Source organism: Natator depressus, chromosome 12, assembly GCF_965152275.1.
Source record: "Natator depressus isolate rNatDep1 chromosome 12, rNatDep2.hap1, whole genome shotgun sequence".
Taxonomy (NCBI): domain Eukaryota; kingdom Metazoa; phylum Chordata; order Testudines; family Cheloniidae; genus Natator; species Natator depressus.
This window is the reverse complement of record NC_134245.1, coordinates 40,538,381-40,560,817: the sequence shown is the minus strand read 5'-3', so window position 1 is coordinate 40,560,817 and position 22,437 is coordinate 40,538,381. Positions and strand designations below refer to the sequence as shown.

The 22,437-nt window shown below is 58.2% G+C and overlaps 1 protein-coding gene across 1 annotated transcript; it reads right to left on the bottom strand.

The window, feature by feature from the left end:
- Nucleotides 1–4,846: 4,846 nt before the first annotated feature.
- LOC141996704 (mitochondrial inner membrane m-AAA protease component AFG3L1-like) lies at nt 4,847–21,639 on the bottom strand. The gene is made up of 17 exons (XM_074968963.1): nt 21,472–21,639; nt 20,645–20,732; nt 19,308–19,376; nt 18,716–18,822; nt 16,707–16,856; nt 14,788–14,856; nt 14,282–14,406; nt 13,907–14,177; nt 12,781–12,918; nt 10,892–11,045; nt 10,368–10,475; nt 9,260–9,385; nt 8,033–8,143; nt 6,632–6,747; nt 5,890–6,090; nt 5,572–5,766; nt 4,847–5,337 (listed from the first exon to the last, which is right to left on the bottom strand). Exons 1-17 carry the CDS (start codon nt 21,583–21,585, stop codon nt 5,131–5,133), a joined length of 2,349 nt encoding a protein of 782 aa, XP_074825064.1. The 5' UTR covers nt 21,586–21,639; the 3' UTR covers nt 4,847–5,130.
- Between the last annotated feature and the right edge of the window lie 798 nt (nt 21,640–22,437).

Here is a 22,437-nt window from a genome sequence, read left to right as displayed (position 1 = left end):
AATAATTAGGGCCCTACCAATTTCATAGTCCATTTTGGTCAATTTCAGAGTCAGGACTTAAGAAATAATCAATTTCATGATTTCAGCTATTTAAATCTGAAATTTCAGTGTTGTAACTGCAGGGGTCCTGACCCAAAAAGGAGTTGTGCGTGTGTGTGGGGGGGGTTGCAGTACTGTCACCCTGACTTCTGGGCTGCTGCTGGCAGGGAGCTGCCTTCAGCGCTGGGTGCCCAACCAACAAGTGCCAGTCTCCGGCCACCCAGTGCTGAAGGCAACAATACGTGAACCCCCCCGCAACTCCCTTTTGGGTCAGGACCTCCAATTTGAGAAACGCTGGTCTCCCCCGTGAAATCTGGTCTTTTGTGTGCTTTTACCCTCTGCTATACAGATTTCACGGTCCGTGATGCTTTTTTCATGGCTGAGAATTGGGTAGGGCCCTACAAATAATGCCCCAGTCATTGGACCATGCCCTCTCTCTCCTCTACCAAATTTGGAAAAGAGGGTCAGATCTTTGGGGTTGGAGGAACCACAGCTCTTGTTTCTGCCCTGTGGAGTCCAGCTGCAGTGAAATTCAGCTGCAGCATGGAGAACGAGGGTCCAGCAGGCCTTTCTCCGGGCTGCACCCAAATTTCATGGCCTGACAGTGGAGCTGCTCCTGATTGTCATGTAAATCAGACCAGCTGCCAGCTGGAGCACACCTCATGCTTCAGCTGACACATGAGCCATGAGGGGCTTCTGGAGCAGCTTCCAAAATAAATTCCCTGCTTTGAGCCCAGAGTAGCAGTTTGGGCTGGTTTGCAGCTTTCATTCAGATCCGTGCTGTTGCTATCCCAGCGTCCCACATGTTAGTTATAGAAGTGCCAGCAGCCCCCTGGAAAAGGAAGGCTCCAACTCTGAGGGGTGCAGGGGGCTTGCAAGGGAGGGATTTCTTAAAAACAATCTCCCACCAAAGCAGGAGCTGGTTAAACTCCTCCCCAGAGCTCCAGCCCGGAGCCACCCGGTCACCAGACTAAAAGAGCAGTTAGGTCGTGATGCCAGCATGACACAATAAGGATTTAGATTAAAACCACCCAAGTCTTGATGCAGCTCTAGGACACACACCTGCACCCTCCAGCTGTTGAGCCATTCTGCCCTTGTCCTGTACTTTTCATTGGTTGTGTAGCAGCTTTCTGTACTGTTAAAAAACAAACGTATCCCCACGTGCCCAGCCGGGTGTGTCCAGTGGTTTCCTTGGTCTCCCACCTCGCTCAGCACCAGCGGCGCTGCACCCAGCTCTGCACACCTGAAGTCGACAGGGGTTTGCATGCGAAGGGGACGATCAGAAAAGCACAGCTGCTGGGCCGTGCTCCTGCCCAAGGGGAAGGGGGTGACGTTTGGGAAGGCCTGGCTTTCAGCGTTCAATGCTGTGTCTCTCAGCCCAGAGCTGGCATCAGCTCATGGCTGTTCTTTAGTCACGCTCATCATGGACCACAGAGCTGAACCCCTAGACCTGCTTAGGGGACCAGCTGGGAGTAAAAACATCACTCGTCACCTAGGTGGGCTTGAATGGGACTTCCCAGGTCCATCTCCCCCACCCCTCCGCACAGCAAGGGTCAGGCCCCTCAGAGCCCCTCTCCAAGGATAATACTCCTTTGAGTCAAAAGCAGTGGTTGTTGCAGGCAGATCCCTCAACAAGAACTGTGAACTCTCCCTTGGGCGGACATGGGATTTGATGCCTAATTTGGGCATTTATGCAGAGGGTTAAAGCACTGGCCAGAGGTGGGGCAGGAGGGAATTTGCCCTGCATACCCTGGTATTCCAGTCCCTTCACCAGGGCCTCAGCTCCAATGCTCCCCTGGGACCTGCTGTGCTAGTCACCTGCAGCCATTCAGCTGGGGCCCAGTCACTCAGGCTTGTGCAGAAAGGAAAGTGCTGACACAGGGAATGATCCCTCACCACACAGTGGGGGTTGGGTTTATTTGGCACCCTGCATTAGAAATCACAACTCTGCAGTTATCAAAGTGGTAAAGGGGGTCTGGACACGTGGCTGGATCGCCGGAGACAACGACAAAGCTAGTTTTCCTTCGTGCTGCCCTCCCCCTCCCAAGCACACACTGCTACGCCAGCTAGACCATGTGAAAAGAAATACATTATAAATAATAATTATAGTCAGCTCCATCTTCTCCTTCCCTCCTTGCTCCCTACCTGCATGGCACCGCTGGAAAGGAAGGCAGGACAGCCGCAGTGCCGTGGCGATGTCACAAAGGGATTCCATCAGAGTGGCTCGTGTTTATGGGTGGTGAGTCCAGCTGCCAGAGGGCTCCATTTACAAGCAAAGGTCTGATTTGTCTAACTGCCCGTGCCCCAAACTCAGCCTGCCATCTGAACATCAAGCAGGATTCTTCCCTTCATCAGCCACAGGAATGGTGGGGCTCCAGGGTACATTAACCCCAGGCATGTAATTCCCCCTGCCTTCACATGATGCTCTTTGCGCCATCGGCGCAGGCCTGCTGCTTCCAGTGGCGTAACAGACTGAATTTCGTGCCTAGCACAACGTGGTCCTGGTCCTTCGGGAGTAAAAGGAAGTAAATGCTTTTCTCACCACTAGTCAGCAGATCCGGCTTGGAACAAACAGTGGGCAGCTCTGCTGAGTAAGCCAGGGCCTTTTCCGCAGGCCCTAGTCAGAGGAGAGCTGCAGGGTACCAGCTTCTTGTGCTTTGGAAGCGGCAAATGTCAGAGAACCGCAGAGGACAGCTAGCAGACAAGGGGCGGAAATGACTGACAGTAGCTGCTTAGCCAGCAGAGCACATCCCTGTTGGAGTGACATGAATGTGAAACGCTTCCAGGAGAGCCTGGCGCATCTAGACTGGTAGTTCTAGCTCCATAGCACCAGCCCGTGTCAGTTGACTGGGCTCTGAGAATCAGTGCTCCCCTCCACCCCCCACGCAGACATGCCCAGCTCTGCCCCCCAGACAGTAGGTCCTGGAGGCAAGGAGCGAACCGGGCTCTGGAGCATGGACTGCAGTTCCTAAGCCCAAGAAGGCTGGAACATGCTCCCAGGGGTGAATAGCTGAGCTCGACCCTCCTGCAGCCAGGGGAAGTGACTAGACCAGGCAGAGGGGGATGTCAGCGTAACAGATGGGGGTTATGCTGTCTGCATTTGCCTTCGTGAAATGGGAGTAAAGGGACTCCAAAGCTAAACGCCGATGGCTGCAGGGGAAGGCACTACGGCTGCCATCCAGCGGCCTGGCTGAAGCGGCCTCCTCCAGCAGTGGGAGGTGCTGCAATCTTTCGGTTGTGTTCCTGGCCGAGGGGCAGGCGGGGCAGGAGTAAAGCACGGCACCGGCGCTAGGGAAGCCCAGCCTGCCAGGGAGCTCAGGCCATTTGCAAAGCTGCCTCCCACCATGAAAACGTCACCTTCTGAACTGCACTGGGGGTGTTGTCTGCGGTTGCTGCAGATGCCCCTCCCCTCACAGGCCCCAGCGGCTGGGGCCTGCAGCATGAATGCTGCTCACTCAGGAGCCCATGGTCAGAGGGCTGGGCAGAGAAACGCCCTTTGCAGGGATGCTGCATGCTAACTGCCATGGCACGGGGCCCAAACGCAAAGCTCCGCCATGCCACAGCAGTGCCGCACCCAGGCCACATCTATCCCCTGCACGCAAGGTAGACATGGCAGGCAAAGCCCACGCCCTGTCAGGGCACAGGCTCGACGCAAGGAAGGAATCCACGTCTCAGCTTTTAGAAGCTAGGCCTCCCTTTCCACCCCATCGGCCTGAGCTAGGAACGCCCCGCCCGGAGAGAGGATCTAGCCCAGGCATGTCTGGGCCAACAGCTATTCTGCTTTGATACATGGCTATAGGTGCTATAAAGACACCCCAGGCCAAGAGACCCGCTGCCAGGCCCCCAGGAACTCACACGGCCAGTCACAACCCCCCAGAACAGGGGTCTGAGCTGGGGAACTTCCGACTACCAGCACCCCACACTGCCAGACAACTCACCGAGTCCTACAGGGCCAGAGTTACTCCTGCCAACGTCCAACAGGGTGGGTGGGCCAGGCTAGGGGGCAGAGCCCACAGCAGCGTCACTTAATTAGCACCATTTTGTTAGCCCATTTCCACGGAGCTCTTGGCTCCCCTGGAGCCGGGTGCCTCGGGTGAAAGGGGGGCCTTTCTCAGCCTAGCCCTGCAGTGACTGCCCACAGGTAGGCTCTTTCTACCAGGCGCGCGTGGCCGTGGCTCTGAAAGGCTCTTTGGACTTGTTCTGGCTCGTCTCCTAGACCTCTGTCCTTGCTCAGTCACTGCCTATGCACAGGGATACGAGGGCAAAGTAGGACTTCACTGGAGTGCGGCTGCAAACCTGCAAAGGCTGCATGGAAGGCACTGAGGACAGGAACTCGCAGGGGAGGATCTTGCCCCGTCTGCGCACCCTCCCCTCCGCTTTGGCGTTGGCTCTTCTAACGCCCCAGGGAGCCATAGGACATGCCCCGGGATCCTTGGCCTCCCTCATACAAGGCTGGCTGTGCTGGGGGGGGCGGGGGGTGTTACAGTCGGGGAGGATGCTGTGGTAGCACTAGGGTAACTGCATCCTAGACAGAGTTGCTAATCAGAGGAGAGCTGGCTCCTGGACAGCTCACCCTACTGCTCGCCTGGGCTCCCAGCCTCCGCCCCATGGCTGGGGAGTCCTTCCAGCACCCTCCTGGGGTTGCTGGCTTTGGGACAGCTACTGGGGAGAGGTGGATGCTGGCAGGAGCATGCTCCATCCACCCTGCACAGACTGAACAGGCCCACAGAGACTGGGCCATGAGCACCAAGAAAGCAGCTGCTGTACCGGCCAGTGGGAACGAGCACTTGTCCTGACTGGGTGTCAGCCAGCCAGGCCATAGGATGGCCCCTGGGGAGAGGAGAGGGCGGGACCTGCAGCTTTCAGAGGGAAAGCCAGTGCACCAGCCCTACCACGGCAGTGCAGGGGCCTTGTCTGCTGTTCCTATTTACAGACAGCCTCGCTCCTGCTCCGGCCTCCTGGATGGCTCTGTCCAGCGTCAGCAGTATCACCAGGAGACGCACTCAGAAAGGGTCCCTGGAGACCGGGGCCCACCCAGCGGCAAGGGCTGGCAGCAGCTCTGGCACGGTCCTCCCCAGCTGGCTCTCACTGCTAGGAGGTGCTCTCCTGTGCTCTCTCCTCATCTCTCTCGCAGTTCCAGTCCTTCAGGCCCTCTGGGAGGGAGGTGTCTTCGTCCAAGCTCCCGGTGCCATCTACAAACTCCTCATAGGTGGATTTCTCTGCAAAGGGCCTGGGGCCAAGCAATTCAACCATGTCCACTTTCTCCAGCACTTCTTTCTCCAAGAGACGCTTTCCTACCTGTGGGGAAAATAAAATCATCACAGCCCGATTCCTCAGCCATCCAGCCTCTGCACTGGGAAGGCAGGGACATGTTCCCTGCCACAAGTCGCACACTTCTCTACAGGCAAATGCCGTGTGCAGCTCCAGCATGCTCTCTCCCCTCCCATCAGGGTGTCCCATGCCAGCGTGGGAGGAGCTAACCATCCAGCGGCTGGCGCCCGCTGGGGCACAGACCAGGGCCCGTTCACGTACCTTCTCCACCTGGTCGTGACACCGCGTCAGTAGCTCCCGGGTCCTTTCGTATGCAGAGTTGATGAGGCTTCGGACCTCCTCGTCTATCAGCTGGGCCGTCGCCTCGCTGTATGGTTTCTCTGCGAGCATCTCGCCCTGCCGCAGGAAGTCGAAGGAGACCTGGCCCAGCTTGTCACTCATCCCAAACTGGACGATCTGGAAGAGAGCAGCCCTGCTAAGCTGGCTAGTTCCACGGGGACGAGCAGAGCCGTTCCCATCCCCCGGGCAGAGACACCTGGCAGCACGGTGCCACCACACGCTCCTGGCTCTGGGCGTTACCTGGGCGTAGGCGCTCTGCGTCACCTTCCTCAAGTCGTCCTGAGCGCCCGTGGTGATGCGCCCAAAGAACAGCTGCTCAGCCACCCTGCCGCCCAGCATCATGCACATGCGATCGAACAGCTGCTCCTTGGTGTACAGGTACTGCTCCTTGGGCAGGTACTGCGCGTAGCCGAGCCCCTTGCCCCTGGGGATGATGGACACCTGCAAGACACGAGGCACCTGGTGAGACTGGCCCCGCCGCCACGGCTCCCGGATTCTAGAATCTGCCTGCGAGAGGGAATGCTGGGGCCACCCCTGCCTCCCCTGTGAGAGCACACCTTGGGCCCGGCTTTTATCCGGAGAAACCAGAGCTGGCCAGAAGGGGGCCTGAGAATGAGCATGCTCTTCCCAGAACAGCCTGGCAGACAATGAATGCACTTGACACGGTCAGTGCAAGGGAGGGGTCCGCAATGCTGCCTGCATGGTGCCCAGCACCCAGGGGTGCTCTCCTCCAGGGGAGGATGGCCTGAGGCACAACCGAAATGTTCAACAGCCTCCACAGCCGTCTGGCCCTGAGGGTATAATCCAGTCAACAGAGCGGGCCCATCCGTGCTGCCAGCTCCTCATCCTGACCTGAGCCCCCCGCCGGTCACGCTTGGGGAGGGCGTGTTGTGAAGTTCCAGATCCGCCAGGCTCGAGGCCAGAGCAATGGGAAAGCCCCGTCAGGCTGCCACTGGGAAGCGGGAGCAGGCTAGACACAAACCTTCAGCAGGGGATCAGCATGCTCCAGGAACCACCCCACCACGGCATGTCCAGCTTCGTGATAGGCCACTGTGGTCCTCTCGTTCGGCTGCAGAACCTGGGTCTTCTTCTCAAGACCTGGACACAGGTTCGGGAGAGTCAGTGACACTCATGGGTAGACAGGTACCAGGACCCCATAGCTGGGAGCCAGAAAGCCCCCTGCCCCAGTGAAACAAACCCAGCCGTGTCCACAACACCCAGAAGGGAGAACCCCACTCCCCTCCTTTCCGAGCCAGGGACAGCACCTGGGGCCTTGGCTCGCTGGCTAGGGATGATTCCTGAGGCCCAGCCTGCTCTTTAGGCTCAGGGGAGACACTGGCCCCTCACGTTTCCTCCCTAGAGGGATGTGCCTGGCCATGGGAGCTGCCAGCTCTCTGCATGGGTTTCTAGAACACAAGCTCAGGGGTTAGGAACTCACAGCACTGCCAGGAGGTAAGTTGATGCTGTGCTGATTGGAGGGGCCACAGGAGGAAGACAAGGAACCCCTAGACACTCCCGGCTGCGTGGGAGGACGGGAAGACGAGAGCGCAGGAAGGGACCCTGAACGTTCGTTCACTCGAGCACCTCTTCTGCGGGGCTGGGTCAAGATCTGGATGGCTGGAATCGCTGTTCCGAGCCACTGCAGGCCCAGGAGCTGCACGACCGTTAGCTCAGCAGGCTGAGGCTGCAGAGGGCTGGGGGCGGCAGCGCTGGGGTTTGCACACAGCCCAGCAGCCCTGCTGCTTTCCATCCCCTGGGGAAAACTTGGTGCTTTTCATTCCAGCGCCTCAGCCTCCTTCATCAGCTGCAGCCCACGATTCTTCCCCGCTTGGCCGAGACTCCCCAGGGAGCACGTGGCTCTTCGTGCCATGCCTGGGAAGCTCTGCAGATGCTACCCTCACCCTGCAGGGACCCAACCATTGCGTTCCCAGGCTAGCAGGAGTGTGCTCAGCTTAGCTCCTAGGCGGGGGGGGGGGGGGGAAGGGGGAGGAGGAGGAGGAGCATCACCCCTAAGCCAAGTACGGGGGACACAGAGTCGACTTCCTGACAGCACCAGAGGTGGCTCCCCGACAGCAACGCCCCCTAAGAGAAGTGCCTGGGCATCTCCCTAGCACTCTTCCTTCCCCTCAGCTGGGAGCAGGGCCCGACCACCAGTTGAGCCTGGGCTGAGCCCCAGGGCCCTGGAGAACCCCACCTTGCCTGGCGCATCGTCTGCCAGGCTCAGCAGAAGCCCCGAACCTTCTGAGTCAGTCTCTGCTCTAGCAGCAGAGCTGTCTGGCTGTGCGCAGGGCCAAAGCAAGCTGCAGCAGCCAGCCACGCCCTGCGTGGTTCCCAGAACCCCCCTGTAGCTGCATCCCCCAGCAGAGCTCCGAGCTGGCCTCACCCCCGATGACTCTCTCGATGGCCTGCTCGAAGTGCTTCTCGGCAACAGAGCGATTCAAGTGGCGAGCGGCAATCAAGGCAGCCTCGTTGCAGACGTTGGAGATGTCAGCACCTATGGACAAGAGGGCCACGCCATCAGCCTAGTCCCCACGCACACGTGAGGAGCCCAGACAAGCCAAGGCAGCTGGAGCGCCCCCCAGCCATGGCTCAGGACAGTCATAGTGAGAAACGGCCAGCAGGGCAAGTGCTACCTCAGCAGCACGGGGCACCACAGGAGCTGACCCGCGTCCCCCAGGCTGCCCGGGCTCTGGGTGTCGAGCAGCAAACCCGGCGCCAGTGCAGCACTTGGGCTCCCAGGCACAGGAGCACTCGGAGCGTAGGGCTTTGCGGGGCTGGAACTTGACTGAACCCCCTGCTGGGAGGCTGCTGCTTCACCCCAAGTCCCCTCAGAGGAGGGTGCTGGGCTCCTCAGTCACCCTGCCTCACTGGCACCCGCAGAGCTGCGCTCCCCTGCCATTCACACACAGCTAACAGGCTCCCGCCACCCTCCCCTTGGCTAACGCCCCACCACAGCACAATTCCAGCAGCAGGACCGGCCAGGCAGACCAAGGCCCCTCTGCTCAGGTATCCCAGCTCCAATCCCTGGGGCTCCAAGGAAGGTGGAACCCCCACCAAGCACACCTGACTGAGGGGGGCGCTCTGTACAGAGTGGTGCATACAAACACAGCTCAGGAATAGCCGAGGCGAGTCCTCTGGCCTAGCAGCACTGCAGCATTCTCATCCCCGCCTGTGTGCGCACGTCACACCCCACCGAGGAAGGACCAGTGCGTGGGGGACGGTCCCATTCACAGCCGAAACGGGACAGAGACCAAGAGAATGTGGGGCAGCACCGGGATCCCTCTGCCGTCCTGCAGAACAGGGCGAGGCCTGGCTGCCTTCTGCCACGGGGGCAGCACACGGACGTGCTAACTCAGCCCTCTGCAGCAGAGACAGAAGAAAACAGTGACTCCAGTTCACCGTGTATTGAACCCTGCTGGAGCTGGAAGGCTGCAGTGAATATTTACTGTGCAGCTCATGACCATGTCCATAACGGCAGGAGGCTCACAGCTGCTCTGTCTAGGTACTTCCAGAGCCCCTTGGCATCTGTCCTCCCATCACAGCAGATCAGCCAGTTGCTACAGCTCCCTCCCCCACGCCTCCTCCCACTTGGTATTTCCCGGCCACACACCAGTGAATCCTGGAGTCCATGCAGCCAATTTCCGAGCCAGGGCGTCTCTGCTGACGCTTTCCTCCAGTTTCAGGGGCCGGAGGTGGACCTTAAAGATGGATGCTCTGCCTTTGATATCAGGCGGACCTGGGTGAGAACAGAGCCAGAGAGGCTGTTTCAGAACTGAATAATGCAGGGCTCCTACTGCCACACAAGCTCTCCACAGGGACGTCTTCTCCCCACCACCTCGTATCCTCGCCACACTGGACTCTGTAGTTCAGGGGCCTTTTCTGCCCCGGGTTGGAAGAGAACACTCACAGCCATCTTTATTTACAGTCAGCCGCCTGGAAGTGTCCCTGTTTCCCTGACACGACAGTGATGCCTGTATCCAGAGCACCTCCAGTCGCACAACGTACCGAGATCGCTGCAGAGACCCCACGGACTGCATAACAGCCCCACAGCGACACCACGCAGCCAGGATGGTTTGGAAACGGCTGGGGGACTTGAAGGTGCACAGAACGCCCCCAAACTCTGTAACGCCCCCAGTGACACTTGCCGGGCTGGGCTGCCTAGTGGCAAAGGCCTGTTTACAACAGCAGCTGCCCCGAGGACAGCTAGAGCCCCCAGTCCCACAAGCCGCTGTCCAGAGCCCTGTGCAGTGTGAGCCGAGATGGCACCAGTGTTGCTCATGACCCCCTTTGGCACTGGGATCTTGCACACCCCACCACAGGGGCCTGCAGTAATGGATCTACCAGGCCAGGGTTGGTCTTGCTTCCAGTCCTGCCCGTTTTACATTAACCCCCGCTGGGTTCCCCCCACTCCTTGCAACTATCATGGAACTCCATGTTTACACAGAGGCCAGATGATCCTGCAACTTCCAGCCAAGCTGGGGGAAATTCAATCTGCTCCACAGGGCAGCAGGCTCCCCACGCCAGGCAAGGCGAGAACCAGATCTCCCCACCCCACACTCAGTGGCTCAGCAGCTGGTCCCCTGGCTTTGTGAAGGCAGCGTTAGCAGCTGTAGGGCAAGACAGTTCTTTTCTCTACCGCTAATGATCAAGTCTAGGCTGGGGAGCAAGGGAGGAGGGCAGAGCCCGAAGCTGCCTGGGTTAGGCGTGGCAGACATTACCAATGTAAATCTGACGGTCAAAGCGCCCTGGTCTCATCAGCGCAGGGTCCAGAATGTCTGGGCGATTTGTTCCTGCGAGCACCACCACGTTGGTGCTGGAGTTGAACCCTAAACAGAGTGGGAGGAGGTCACACAGATACCGGCAGAGGACAGGGGGGAAGGGAACAAGCAAAATGCACAGGAGACTGGGAGGGCTTGGACTGCCCGGCAGGCTGTGAGGGGCTCACAGCTGTATTGCTGTGTGGGCCCAGTAGGCCAGACAGATTACACTGCTCAAGCCAGACCTTCTGCTTTCACTAGCTTTGAGCATAAGCCACTATCTAGGCTCTGAGCAGCCATGCAGCGCCCCTCGCCCTGGCATGTCTGGGAGCACCCGGCACTCTGGGCTGGGGCATTACCAGCGACTTTCTAAGGAGCGCCCTGATGCCCTGCCGCAGGCTGCTTTAGTTGGGGTTGGTCCTGCTTGGAGCAGGGGGTTGGACTAGATACCTCCTGAGGTCTCTTCCAACCCTAATCTCACTCACCGTCCATTTCGACCAGCAGCTGGTTCAGGGTGTTCTCCTGCTCGCTCTGCCCCCCGAAGTTCCCCCGGCCCCGCTTCCGACCGACAGCGTCGATCTCATCGATGAACAGGATGCAGGGGGCATGTTTGCGGGCCAAGGCAAACATGTCCCGAACCTGAAACAGCCACATGCAATGGGTCCACTGGGGTTCCAAGGCTCCGGACAGGCCTCCACTGGCCACTGCCTTTCTGCAGGGATGGGATTCAGCAGGGGCTCTGCAGAGCCAGTCACCCTCTCCGCACCATTGTCCCCAGAGACGGAGCGTCCAGAGGCTCCCCAGGCACGGCTCTGACTGGTCTGGGATGCTCCCGCCAGGTCTGAGGTGGGAGAAGGACAACAGCACCAAGCTAACCCCTCCCTGCAGCCCCGGCCCATCAGCCCGTGCAGTGCATGCACTGTCCCGAAGCACCAACGAGCCAAGGGGGCTTACATGAGCTGCGGCTAACGCAGCTGCCCTGGGCCTGGAGGAGCCAGGCCCAGCTTTTGCCCGAGACTCCTTTCTCCTTGCAAAGAGCCTTGGGAATAGAACCAGTGGGAATTGATGGCTCAGGCTGAAAGGACCACGCTACTGGGCTCTCCACTGCAGCAGGAGGCTGGTGGGATGGGACCCAGAGATGCCCCATGGAGCACATATCTTCTCCCCCAACCCTTGAGCCAGCCTTGCACAAGGGGGTGACGATGGGTCAGCAGGAGCAGCTACGCTTGTGGGGGGAGGAAAGTCCCAAGCCATCCCTTCATGGCCTGCTCAGAACCGCCAGTGCCGGCTCCACTGGCTAAAATGTGCCTCCTTCCTGTGCTGTGTACTTGGGCAGCCTCCCCATCACTGCCCCATCCCCTGCTTGCCAGCAGGCCCAGTGTGACGAAGTGGGACTGTTCTTAACGTTTTCTCTGAATACTGTGGGGGTGCCTCAGTTTCCCCTAGGCAGTTCTTAAGTATCTAGGTGGTGGGATAAGGGTGTATGATCGTTGCAGAGCCCTAGAGGGCAGGTGTGTGCAGGGGTCTGGACACAGAGAATGGCCAACACCCTGTTTCCTGGCAACTGATGGCCTGGGCCCTTCCCCCCTGCAAGGTGAGAGCTAAAGGGTTGGAGAACAAAGGAATCCGGTGACCTCCTGACCCGGGAAAGGGACAAAGCCCAGAGGAGGAGGGGCTGGAGGATGAGTCTGTTTGGGGCTGGCTGGGGAGGAGGAGTGAAGTGCAGACGTGGTTGTCTGGCTCACTGCCCCCAAAATGGACCCGGCTGAGGGGTCCTGTTCTCTGCACCTGCAAGCTCTGTTTTAGACCATGTTCCTGTCATCTAATAAACCTCTGTTTTACTGGCTGGCTAAGAGTCATGTGTGACTGTGGAGTTGGGGGGCAGGACCCTCTGGCTTCCCCAGGACCCCGCCTGGGCGGACTCACTGTGAGAAGCACACAGAAGGGCAGAGGATGCTGAATGCTCCGAGGTCAGACCCAGGAAGGTGGAAGCTGTGTGAGCTTTTTGCCCTGCAGACAGTCTGCTCCCAGAGAGGAGACTCCCCCAGAGTCCTGCTTGGCTTCGTAGGGAGCAGTTCCAGAGCATCGCCCATGGACTCTGTGACACGCAGGTGCTGCAAGCGGGAGCCCTGCACCCAGCCAGCCCTTGCCTGCCCAGCCCCAGACAGGAGGCAAAGAGCCAGTACTGGAAGAGAGGCTGGAGCCCAGCTGCCCTCCTGTCCTGCCACCACCCAGGGAGACCCACGCTCCCCAGGCTCTCATGGCAGCTAAGAGCCACCCCCACCATCTAGCTCCAGCACCAGAGATGACCCCTGCAGAAGGGACTTGCGCTTCCCCTGGGGAGCCCTTGTGAGCCGCGCTGCCGCAGACTTACCCGGGCGGGCCCCACACCCACAAACATCTCCAGGAACTCCGAGCCATTCACCGAGATGAAGGGAACGTTGGCTTCTCCCGCCGTTGCTTTGGCCAGGAGGGTTTTTCCGGTGCCCGGTGGGCCCGTGAGCACAGCACCCTGCAGCAGAGACAAAAGAGACCAGCGCTAGCGTGGGACCGTCAGCAGGGCTGATGGTCAGAACCCCGCTGGCAGCAACGCTGCCAAGGCTGCTCCAAGCGCCCTGTCACCTGGTGCCCCGGGGCATGTCTGGGGACTGGTTCCCTCCCAGCAGCCTCCGCTAGAATCACTCGTAGCAGGCCTGGCCCGCAGGACAGGGACAGACCTGGCAGCATGTCGGCAGAGTCCAGCACGGCTAGCACACAGGGCTCCACAGCAACCAGGATCACCAGACAGTGCCGTGCCACAGGGCCCGAGGGGAACCGGGTCATTGGGCTCCGAGCTGGCTTCCCAGGGCCAGCAAGGGAAGGAAGCTGAGACAGCGTGTCCATGTGCGTGCACAGACACCTGCTCCCCCTCCACGGCCCCACCCCCCCACGCCTTGCACTGCGCACACCCTGGTGCCTCCTACACCTCAAAACAGCACATTCACCGGCACTTACAGGTGCCACTAAGCCCCGCCCACACCAATGACATTATCGTCCCCATGGTAACTAACGGACATCCCAGGGGAAAAGAGAGGCGACTAAACCCAGACGCCAGAGACACCAGCACTGCACGGCCCGGCACTGTGTAGCGCCGGCCGGCCCGGTGGGCGTCCGTGAATCCGAGCGTCCCCGCTGCACAGCTGTGAAAGCTTCAGTGCTCCTCGTGGAGCCGGGCACTCACAACACCCCCTCTCCGCACCATGCTGATAAACACTCCGCACCGTCTGAGACAAGGGAACCCATCTGTAGGCCGAGTTACGTGTGCAGCACGGCTCAGGCATGGGACACAGGCCACAGGTCTGGACGAGCTGCCCTCTGCCATTCCTTGGGCCCACCTTTCCTCACTCTTTTCTCCATTAGTCACAAAGCTCAGCTCAGGGTCCTGGACCCCTTGAAGCCCCCAGGACAGCACTCCAACAGCTCAGCAGAGGGGACCCAGCCACCCCTCCCTGAGACGGCACCTTTGGGATCTTGGCGCCCAGGTCCTGGTATTGTTTGGGGTTTTTCAGGAAGTTCACAAACTCCATGATCTCCAGCTTGGCTTCCTCGCAGCCGGCCACGTCTCGGAACTGCACATCGACATTGTCTTTCAGGATCTTGGCCGTGGTCTCGCCAACGCTGAAGAGCCCGCCCCCTCGTCCTCCGCGCCCGGCTCCCATTGGCCCACGTCTCAGAGTGAACAGAAGGAAGCCAACCAGCAGCAGAGTGGGCACCATGCTCATGAGGAATGTGCTGGGAGGGGAGAGAAGCACAAGCCACTGTCACACAGCAACAATGGTGCAGCAGAGCACCCGCAGCCGGCACGGGCTCCAGCCGCTCCCCCGGCTGGCACTCACCCGTCACTCTCCCTGGTGTAAATCACTGCGACCCGCTGAGCACCTTCCATTCCCAGCTCCAGCTGGGCAGTCTCCAGGTTCCGTTCAAAGGCATCGACGCTGCCGATGTTAAACCAGACGTACCTCTGCAGGGACCAGGGACAGACCCGGAGCCAGTCAGTCGCTGCATCGGCCTCCGCCCCCCACCCATGGGCAGGATCCCCGGCTGGGCCCAACAAGCCACCAGCAGGACCAAGCACTGCCCCCTGCCTGCTGCACTCACTGAGCTATCTCACAGGGCGGCTGCATCAGAGGCCTCTCCACCCTCCCCGGGCACACCAGCAACGTGCAGAGCGCACACGGCCTCCACTCTGGGGGCACGGACGCTCTGTGGCCCCAGCAGCCTGGCTTGTGCTGTGGGGCTCTGTACAGGGCATGCTCACCTGGGGGCTTCCCTGTCCTCCCCAGTTCTTTGTGTGCCTGTGCCGAGACCCGCCTCCCCCACACCTAGGAAACAATCCCATTACCTCCGAGGTCACACCTGGCACAAGGGCCACGCGCACAAACTGTTTGTTCACCACTTCCAGACGGTCCACCTAAGACAGACAGAGACAGACAGGCAGGTGATGAGACAGCCCCCCCCAGCCCCGGCCTGGCGAGCCATCCCCTGATCACACCGCCCATCCCCAGCCCCGGCCTGGCGAGCCATCCCCTGATCGCACCGCCCGTCCCCAGCCCCGGCCTGGCGAGCCATCCCCTGATCGCACCGCCCGTCCCCAGCCCCGGCCTGGCGAGCCATCCCCTGATCGCACCGCCCGTCCCCAGCCCCGGCCTGGCGAGCCATCCCCTGATCGCACCGCCCGTCCCCAGCCCCGGCCCGGCGAGCCATCCCCTGATCGTACCGCCCGTCCCCAGCCCCGGCCTGGCGAGCCATCCCCTGATCGCACCGCCCGTCCCCAGCCCCAGCCTGGCGAGCCAGCCCCCATCGCACTGCCCGTCCCCCGCCCTGGCGGTACAGCCCTTGTTTGTAAAGGGGCAGCTGCTCTCCCGGGAGTAATTACCAGACACCCTGGGGGAGCTGGCAGCCAGAGGCAACAGTCCTTTTAACCCAACCCCACTGGAAAGTGGAGGGTGCAATTAAAGCCTGTCTATGCTCCCCGGATGGCAGAGCCCCTGTGATAAGCTCAGGCCACCCTCATCCCCCCAGCCATGACAAACTCTGAGCGTTGTCCATCCAGCAGCAATCCCAATAGCGCTTCAGCTGGGACCAGCCGAATGGCGTCAGCAGCGTGGGGAGCGGGCAGCAAGGGCAGTTACGCAGGCGTGGCGAGGGGCTCCCAGCCCAACAGCAGAGCAGCACCAGGACACAGGTCTGGGGAAGTTTCCACGTGCCGCCTTACTGAGAGAGAGAGCCCCCACTTGGGGCTTCCCATAATTACTGGGGCCCGAGGAAGCAGGGCACAGAGCCAGTCTCCAGGGAACAATTGGGGGGTGTCTGTTCACATAATATGCTAGCTTTAAGGTAGGCTTCACAGGGTGCACACAACAACCCGGAAGCCCCCACTATCCTGATGTAGTCGGTGGCCAGCCTGGAGCACTGACAGCCAGGAGTGCTCTGGGGCTCCCCTGATAACAACAGATGGGAGAAGTGAGCTCAGAATCTCTGCTTCCTTAGACAGACACACGGAGACACTGACACCTTTCCAGACCTCATAGTTGTGGTGAAACGCTGGACAACATGAACCAAGCATAAATGGACACAGAGATGCTTGCCTGACTCTGCAGAAAACCTAAAACAACAACTTGGAAGTTCAAACCGCCCCATTATTAATGAGGTGTTAACTCTGAACCCTAAGGATGGCAACTTGTGCCACACTGAAAACTGAAATTTTGGAGACAGCATAAAATAGACAAAGTCAAAATAAAACAACAGAGGCTCTGGCAGGGACTGCATTATTAATTCAATACATCCCTCTCCTCCAGTTATATGAAGCTACCGCAGAACCTAGGGACCTTGCCCCAGGATTTAGAGGCAGTTGGCACAGGGCACACAAGGCCTTGCAAGTTACATGCTAGAGATAAAGGGCAGCCCAGGGCTAGTGTGGGACCCCTCGCACAGGATCATTTGATGTGTAACACCCAGTCCTCTGGGAACAATTGGCAGGAAGTGAGGAATGAGGGTAAAGGGGTGCCCATGCTCTGATAACGGGGCTCTCCCTGATCAAAACAGAAGTTGCCCCCTGACTCCAGCCTCAGAATGGTGCCTGAATAGTCACTGCTTTCCAGCGGCCCTTTGGGGGTGGTCTCCCCCAGCCTAAAGTCAGCAGGATTCAGAGGTGACTTAGTAGCCCAAGCACTGTGCTAGTAACAAGGGGACAAATGGGAAAAACGTGCACAGTGAGCCAGGAGAGAGCCATTCTCACTCACACAGATGACATTTCCTCACCAATCCTCTAGCCAAGTAGTAATGGACAAAATGCTTCCAGTTGATTTCTCTGCCAGGATCTCGCCAAAAAAAATAGAGGAATCCCACGGCAGCGCCTGCCCCCATGACAGCCAGGTAGCCGAAGTTCTTGTCATCCCAGGGGAACTCTCCCTGGGGTGGGAGGAAAGGAAAGAACACTAAAAGTCAGCAGCCTGATTCCAACCGGGAAATAAACACCCAGCATTCAGAATTAGCCTGGGAGCAACTGTCAGTTCCTTGCTGCCCCCTGCCCTGACGGCCAGCCCCACAGTGCTGCTGAATGACTCAGAGCAGGCTGCTGGCACACCAGATTCGAAAGGGGTGCACGACTGCTCTAACTGTGAAGAAACAGCCAGTGCATCTGTGCTGCAGCCCCACCCTGGTCTCCGAACGCGGAGCCTGTCTACACTGAGCGCTCACACGTAGAGCTGCAGCCCAGTGCATCAGACTGGAGTCAATGCCTGTACTCGTGCACCAGGGTGCAGTTGGGCCTGGGCCCCCATACTCTGCCTGAGAAGGGACGCGCTGGCAGCCTGAGCACCGATCTGACGTGCTGCCCAACCAAACCACAGGAAACATCAACCATTCGCACCTCGAACATGGAGGCGTGGCCTGCAGAGTACAGGTCCCAGGATGCCTTGGCCATCCGACCAAGAAGAAACACACAGTCTTCACTAGCCACACCTCTGGCTCTGGGCTGCGTGTCACATAGCTTTACTCATGCCTCCTTTCCAAGGTAGCCCCCACCCCACTGTCTCACAGAGCTAATGTTAATCCCGAAAGAAAAACTATACCTAGATCCTTCCAACAGAGAAATTCTGCACCGTTTTTAGTTACTTTAGGCAAAAAGCAAAAGGGTTTGTAATCCAGGTTTGTAACCCTCACAGGAAACTCCAATGACTCTGAAAAAAGGAAGCTGATGCAATTAGTGACTTCTGTCACGTATCTAACTACAGCACTGCCATTAAAATACCCACTTATTAGCGATAGGAAATGACTAGTTCAGATCACTCATGTCAATATTCTATCGATTCACCACTCTCCTGAGGGGAAAGTTCACCCTACACATTCCAACCACCACCTTCGCCCTGCCCTACGGGACAAGCTAAAGAACTCTTTCAATCCAGACGTCCCTCACTTGTGAGTCCGGGCTGTGGGCCAGCACTAAGGTTCCCCCTGGCATTTGTAGAGTTTTCACATGGATACTGTCCTTAGCCAAGGGAACATATTCTGCCATCGCTCATTTCCTGTCTCTTCAGTGCTTGGGTATTTTGACTGGCAATGCTATAGGTAAGCATGGTACCTAAGGGTTATACAGCAATTTCAGCTTCCTTAACCCTGAGTTAATTAAGTTTGTGTTTAGGAGTTTCCTAGTTTTTAAAAACCAAACCCACACAAGGAGCAGTGAGTCTGACTGGCAGGAAAACCTTTACATCACAGATCTCAAACTCAAATGACCACGAGGGGCCAATGTACTAGTCCTCATGTGGCCGAGGGCCGCACCACTGACCACCCGCCTCCCGCTGCCCTGGCCCTGCCCCCACTCCACCCCTTCCGTGAGGCCCCACCCCTTCCCTGCCCCCATTCCAACTAAGCCCTGACCACTGCAGCCCTGTATGTGATTTGCTGTGGAATATTATATCCGCGGCTTGCGATGGATATTGTATTCCCATGGCTGCTGCTGGGGCACAAACAGAAACGTTTCGGACACAGGGTCCAAAGTGACGGTTATGGTGAGTGACTGTGGTGAACATTACGCTGGAGCGATCTGAAGGAAGAGCCAGACAGCAGATTTGCACTGCAAACAGGGAGTCACTTGAACCACTAAACTAATGAAGAGATTTACGTGGGACTTTCCAGGCAATTCAGTCTGCCCTGCAAGAGACAGGGTGATGAACCCCGTGGGGACGGAGACGGATTTTCGGAATGAACAAAGGGACATAATCCTTCTGGAACCTTAACTGTCATTGCCCCGTAACAGAGCTACAGACCTTCCACATGCGCCTCCACCACCCAGAATCCTCCTTCTTCCCTCCTCTCTTGCCACCACCTCCTCTGCCATCTCCCCCATGACCGAGCGCTTTTGGATCAGGGAGGCCTAGGGAAAAGAAAGGTGCGTTAAGACAGACAATGGGCTTTGAGAAGAGACATAAAGAAGCCCAACTTCCTCATCCCGTTCACACGCCGAACAGCCAGCCCATTTATTAAATAAGCCAGCCCTGTTTGGAAGGTCTAATGAAAAAATATTTAAAAAGAGGTTGACAGGGCAAGCGAGATAAAGCCAACTATACTCAGAAACCTACAGAGCAATGGGGATTTTACAGATCTGAACTGAGGTGCATCAGCAGATCCTATGGAGGTGGGCAGGACTCGAATAGAGAGAGAGTTGGGTGTCAAGACAAGGGCTGAATTCTCAGAGAAGTGGTGGTGGGGAAACGTACTGACTCATGGACATGGACTATGGGAGTATTTTACACACATCCACACTGTAGCAATCGCTATCCAGCCCCTCACTAAAACTCCCACTCCTGAGCATCTTTAGAAAACCTAAGGACCAGCCCTGGAGGATTTAGGACTGTTTACCTTTAGTCTCGTGAGCATCCTCTGCTGGGCCGGAACTTCTTCCATTCTTCTTAAAATACTTCTCAAAGCCTTAGAGAGAAAGTGATTGTGTTTTGGTTATTTAAAGGTACAGTGACACTGGACAGACACTGTCCAGTCAAAGAGCCCCCTCTCTTTATAGGGGAAAGATTCTGGGCAAACCAGGAAGACACTAAACCAAAACCAAAAAGTGAGGGGAAATGATTTTGATGACAGCCTTCTGAATGGACTGCAGGGGGCAGATTAGTATCTACACAACTGGAGAGAAGGAGGTTACAACAGTCAATACCAGATATTATTAGAGCACGTAGTTTTACATTTATTTACCAAACAGCATTGTCCAAGAAAGAAGATCTCTGCTTCTGGGATCTAACTTGGACAGATCGATCCAAGGGAAGGAAGAAACACCTGCTAGCTAGTATGTTGCTGCCTCTGTAGAGGGAAGGTCTCTGCACAGAGGAATGCCTTGCATTGCACTCTTTGAAAGTCTACAGACAAAGACATCCTGATCTCTAGTGGGGATCCATCCCCCCATTCTGTGGTTCAAAGGCTGGAATGCAGACTAAGCCAGGAGAGGCACTCACTCAGCTCACATCGGTTACCTTCGACTATCCCACTGCACAGGGGAGTTCTGGAGAAAAGGTGCCCCAACATTCAGGTTTGAGGTGATTTTGTGGGGATATAGATCAGGGCAGCAGGCAAGAGCCCTGCAACACAACACTTATCAAAGGGCCATGAGCTTGAATCTAGGCAGTTGCAGAAAGTGAGTTACAGTGAGGTTTGGGCCCTGCCCGAGTCCCCCTGCCGATTTGTCTAGATTTATAGCCACATGAATCTCAGCTGTTACCCGAAACACACATTAAAAAAACCTACCCTTAAACAGAAGTGTGATTTTTCAGCTGATGACATCCCTTTAACATCACTAGGGGTATTATTATTATTAATGGGCCCAGGGCCTGCCAAGCGATGTACACTATTAGGTGTATTATGGTAGCACCTGGGAGCCCTAATCACGGCCCAGGACCCCATGGTGTCAGACAAAGTACAAACACAGAACAAAAAATCGATCCCTGACCCAAGGAGTTCAGCCAGATCTCTGTTCCCCATTGTTTTAGACCTTTAATGATCTTTAGACCTGTAGCAGCAGCCCACCTTCTGTGTGTAGTGTTGTTCTGCAATCCATTCCCAAGCCCCTTTCACTCGGGGCTTGCATTCGCTCTCTTCTTGTTTAAGGTCTATATCCCTCAGCAAACCACAGCTACACTAAGAAAGCTAGTGAAGTAAAAGGCCCTACAAGTAGCCTTGCTGGAGACACATACCTTTGGGTGGTTTTGAGCAGAGCCAGTGCCAAGAGGATGCTCTGCTCCCTGGGTAGTCCTGCTGCAGGGCGCGGATCCCCTTGAGCCACTAGAACAGTAAAGAGTAGCCTCACGTACACCATTGACACAGGACTGTACTGGCTCTCCGGGGGCAGGCACCCCACAGAATGATCAGAGTGCTGCGGTGCTCCAACTGCCTTCTGGGACGGTAGGCCGCCCACGCGTAAACTAGAGCAGCGCCGAGGCTGCTCTAACTGACAGTAGGAGCCATGCAGACCCAGCATGCCAGGAGGCACAAAGCAACCCTCGCCCTGCCTCCCCAGTCCTGCATGCAGTGCTCCTCAGCTGGACCTTGACTTGGCCCCCCATGGTGGGCTCTGGCAGGGCCCAGGAGACTTGGCGCTGAGCTAGGCCTTGCCTCGGTGCCCGGGCTGGCAGAGGACGGGCCTGGTGTCCATGCAGCTGGGGGTGGGGGCGCCAAGCCTGGGCGGCTCTGTGGGCAGCTGGAGAACTCAGAGCACCCCAGGAGGGGCAGGAGAGGGCCGGGCCCTGCCCCCCAGAGCACCGCGATGGGGGGAGGGGAGGGGCTGAGGGCGCAAGGGGCGGGGCTTTCACACCGTTCACAGCTGTGCACCCCTCCCACCCACAGCCTCGTTCTAACAACCAGACCACGCCCCCTGACCAGCGCTTCTCCCCAGCCACAGGGACGTAATCACCGCGCCGAGCGCGCGCCGATGACATCATCGGGCGACGGTTAGCGCCGTTGCACGGGCATACGGAGCCGTACGTGTTACGACAATGCCGGAAAACAAACCGTCGCCTCTCACCTGCCGGATCGGTGCCAGGTCCCTGAGCCCAGCCCCTGCGTGCGTCCGGCAGCCCCCTCGCCATAGGGCAGCGAGAGGCGGCCCCAGAGTCCCCGACGCGAGCCGATGAGCCATTCCCCGCGGGTGCGCTGCGCGTGGACGCGCATGCGCAGAAATCACTCCCGCGAAGTCTGTGTGCACATGCGCCTTGCCCCTCGTCCTGGGCCGGGCTTGGGCGGAAGCGCCTGACGCCGGGGGAGGGACAGGAAAGGCGCCCCTGGGGTCCCAGCGAGACATTCCGGGTAGGGACGAGCGCTGGGGCCTTGGTTCCGGGCTGCCCAGAGCGGACTCCCAGCGCAGGGACAGGAGATGGATACCCCCCGCCCCCCCATGTCTGCACTGCATGGGGTGGGCGGATTGCAGCCCTGGAGACAGACCCCAGCTAGCTCCTACCCCCCATGTCTGCACTGCATGAGGTGGGGGGATTGCAGCCCTGGAGACAGACCCCAGCTAGCTCCTACCCCCCATGTCTGCACTGCATGGGGTGGGGGGTTTGCAGCCCTGGAGACAGACCCCAGCTAGCTCCTACCCCGCCATGTCTACACTGCATGGGGTGGGGGGTTTGCAGCCCTGGAGACAGACCCCAGCTAGCTCCTACCCCGCCATGTCTGCACTGCATGGGGTGGGCGGATTGCAGCATGTGGAGACAGACCCCAGCTAGCTCCTACCCCGCCATGTCTGCACTGCAGTGGGGTGGGGGGATTGCAGCCCTGGAGACAGACCCCAGCTAGCTCCTGGAGCGCCCCCCTGGCTTCCTTTCAAAGGGACAGCATGACTAGCACACAGAGAGAACTGAGCTTCCATTTCTGCTAAAACTAACCATGTAGCTGCAGGGGCCTAGGCTCACCCCACCAGTGCATGCCCAAGCTGGGCTTGTACTGGTAGGTAGGTCACCAGAACAAGCCAAGCTATGCCCCCCGTTGGTCC

What these genes read in the sequence shown, in the direction of transcription:
- LOC141996704 (XM_074968963.1), bottom strand. Translation starts at nt 21,585, where the DNA reads ATGGCTCATCGGCTCGCGTCGGGGACTCTGGGGCCGCCTCTCGCTGCC. An exon ending in TGGGCGCCAAGATCCCAAAG is followed by an intron (nt 12,919 to 13,906) that starts GTGCCGTCTCAG and finishes TCTCTGCTGCAG; the next exon opens with GGTGCTGTGCTCACGGGCCC. An exon ending in ATGCTGATCCCCTGCTGAAG is followed by an intron (nt 6,091 to 6,631) that starts GTTTGTGTCTAG and finishes CGTGTCTTGCAG; the next exon opens with GTGTCCATCATCCCCAGGGG.